The sequence below is a fragment of the Dipodomys ordii genome, unplaced genomic scaffold (assembly GCF_000151885.1).
Source record: "Dipodomys ordii isolate 6190 unplaced genomic scaffold, Dord_2.0 Scaffold1066, whole genome shotgun sequence".
Lineage (NCBI taxonomy): Eukaryota > Metazoa > Chordata > Mammalia > Rodentia > Heteromyidae > Dipodomys > Dipodomys ordii.
In genome coordinates, this window is record NW_012268282.1 from 6,740 (window position 1) to 9,777 (window position 3,038).

Consider the following 3,038-nt stretch of genomic DNA (forward strand, 5'->3'; position numbering starts at 1 on the left):
CCCCCCCCGCGGGGTTCTATTTCTAGCTTCTTCCCTGCGACCCCTGACCTCTGGCTTTAACTCCCCAGGGACGGATGATGCTGGGCTCATCCCTTGTGCTGCTGCTGTTGCTGCTGAGGCCCGGGGCCCAGGCGAAGCCATCGCCCGATGCTGGCCCTCATGGCCAGGGGAGAGTACACCAGGAGACCCCCCTGAGCGAGGCTCCCCACGACGACGCCCACGGGAACTTCCAGTACGACCACGAGGCTTTCCTGGGACGGGAAGTGGCCAAGGAATTCGACCAGCTCAGCCCGGAGGAAAGCCAGGCCCGGCTAGGGTAGGAGAGCCAAAATTGGGGGCGTGGAATTCAAATGGGGAATTTGGGGGACAGATGAGGTCGTTATGAGGGGTCTGGGCTAGGAAGGGGAGAGAGTATGGGCTAAGTCCAAGTGCAAAGTTCCACTTCCTCTCCTGGGGAAAAATACAAGCTAAAACTGGGGTCTCAAGATGCATTTTTTTCGTTTGCAGTACTGGGGTTTGAATTCAGGTCATTGCTTACTTCAGATGGGCAGGTGCTCTACCATTTGAGCCATGCCCCCAGTCCTCTTTAGCTTCTTTTTCAGATAGGGGCCTCATGACTTTGCCTCTGGCCAGTGTCTCACCTCAATCCTCCTACTTCTGTCTCCCCAATAGCTGGGATTCCAGGCTTTTACTACCACACTCACCCCAAATATTACATTTGAGGGCAGCAACATCTGTTTCAGATTCTACTTCCAAGCTACTCTTCCTTCTTTTATACCAGAAACCTCCACTCCTCAGTTGGCTGCTCTATAAAATGGGTCACATACAACCAGTTCTCCTCGGTAGGGACTGATGACCTTAAGCTCAGACCTTATTTTATCCATCAGCCCCTGCCAAGGAGGTTCGGCACAGCCAGCCTGGTCTGATGGAGGTGGAGAGCCAGGGAGGTTTTGTTAGCCTCTTTTTTTTTTTTTTTGGTTGGTGTGGGGCTTGAACTGTGGGCCTGGGCTTTGTCCTTCAGCTCTTCAGCTCAAGGCTAGCGTTCTACCACTTGAGCCACAGCACCATTTCTTCTTTTCTGGTGGTTTATTGGAGATAAGAGTCTCACAGAATTTCCTACCTGAGCTGGCTTTGAACCACGATTCTCAGATCTCAGCCTCCTGAGTAGCTAGGATTACAGGCGTGAGCCACCGGTGCCCAGCTGCTATCCTTTTCTTAACTGTAGAGTATGCCTTGTGTTTGTGCACATGAGTTCATTATCTCCCCTTGGGGACAGCGGATCTCAAGCTTTCATCTACATTGCTCTAGACAGAGTTTGGTGGGTGATAGGCACTCAGGGCATTTCCACAGGACTCAGGAGTGGAGGAAAGGATGCCCGACCCCCACTGCCACGATGTCTTCCTGTCACTACTCTGTGGGCCTGGGGGGTGGGGTGCTCCCGGCCTGGCTCTGAGGATCATGGCTGGAGCTCATCTGTGCCTGTTCCCCCTCCCAGAGCCCCCCTCCATGCGCCTGAGGGCTCGGCCCAGCAGCCCCGGCTTCTCCGTGATCACCTGCAGTGCCTTCTCCTTCTACCCGCCCGAGTTGCAGCTGCGATTCCTGCGGGACGGGATGGCAGCTGGCACAGGCAACGCCAGCGGCTTCGGCCCCAATGGGGACGGCTCCTTCCATGCCTGGTCCTCGCTCATCGTCAAGAGCGGCGATGAGCACCACTACCGCTGCCTGGTGCAGCACAAGGGACTGGCGAAGCCCTTCTTTGTCGAGCTGGGTGAGGACCCTTGAGAGTACCTGGGCCCTAGGCTGCAGCCCAGCTTTCCTGAGCCTCCGCCTCCTCCCCCATCTGACTGTCTTATGCCTCCTAACGCCAATGCTCCCGAATCTGACTGCCTTCCATCCTGCTGCTCCTGGTCTCATGGACTCTGACCGCCTGGGCACCGCTGCAGCCAGTCCTCCTGGGTCTGACCACCTTCCATGCTGCTGCTGCTGTGCATCTTCAGGCTGAGCGTCTCCTGCCTTGCTACTGTGCAACTGACCACTGTCCCTCTCGTCCACGCTGGGGTGACCGCATGCTCTGTCGCTCTGGCTGGTTCTGACAGCAAGCTGGGGAGATTTCTGTCCACACCTAGGGCGTCACCTGACTGACCTTTTCTGGGCCAATATCCGTGGGACTCTTGGTGCTGCAGGATTTCTGAGATTGGGAGGGACCGGGATGCCCCCCCACTCTCCCGTCCTCACAGCACTGTCTGGCTGCAGAGTCACCAGCCAAGTCCTCAGTCCCAGTAGCTGGAATTGTCCTTGGCTTCTTGGTGTTTGTGGCGGCAGCAGGTGCAGGAGGAGCTCTGCTGTGGTGGAGGATGAGAAGAGGGTTGTCAGGTGAGTGGTGCTGAGAGGAGGGAGAGACTCAAACAGAGGATAACCACTCTGGGAATGGCTGGGAATGTGGCTCAGTGGTAAAGTGCTTGCCTAGCATGCATGAAACCCTGGGTTCGATTCCTCAGTACTACATACATACACAGAAAAAGCCAGAAGTGGAACTGTGGCTCAAGTTGTAGAGTACTACCCTTGAGCACAGAGAGGCTCAAGGTCAGTGCCCAAGCCCAGAGTTTAAGCTCCAAGACTGACAAAAACAAAACACTGAAGCTGGGCGCTGGTGGCTCACGCCTGTAATCCTAGCTACTCAGGAGGCTGAGATCTGAGGATCACGGTTCAAAGCCAGCTCGGGCAGGAAAGTCCGTGAAACTCTAATAAACCACTAGAAAACTGGAAGTGGTGCTGTGGCTCAAGCAGTAGAGCACTTCCCTTGAGCTGAAGAGCTGAAGGACAGCGCCCAGGCCCAGAGTTCAAACTTCATGACCAACAAAAAAAAACAAAAACAAAAAACAACAGCAACAAAAAACCTGGGAAGTGGGCTGGATGGGGTACATATTGACCTGGAAGAATAGAAACTTAGAGAAACCCAGAGGTGGGGGCCAAATAGAGGAGAGAGGAAGACAGACATCTGGGGGTGAGCAGGAGAGAAATAGAGGTGAAACTAAAAT

The 3,038-nt window shown here is 54.9% G+C and overlaps 1 protein-coding gene across 1 annotated transcript in view; it reads left to right on the top strand.

Moving 5' to 3' along the window:
• The window catches only part of Fcgrt (Fc fragment of IgG, receptor, transporter, alpha), a gene marked incomplete at its 5' end in the record, with an annotated part of 4,307 nt that extends 1,905 nt beyond the window's left edge, over window positions 1-2,402 (top strand). Inside the window, 2 exons of the mRNA XM_013036880.1 lie at window positions 1,496-1,768; window positions 2,254-2,402. Of these exons, the coding sequence (XP_012892334.1) occupies window positions 1,496-1,768; window positions 2,254-2,387 (407 nt within the window). The remainder of the gene's footprint in view (window positions 1-1,495; window positions 1,769-2,253) is intronic.
• Between the last annotated feature and the right edge of the window lie 636 nt (window positions 2,403-3,038).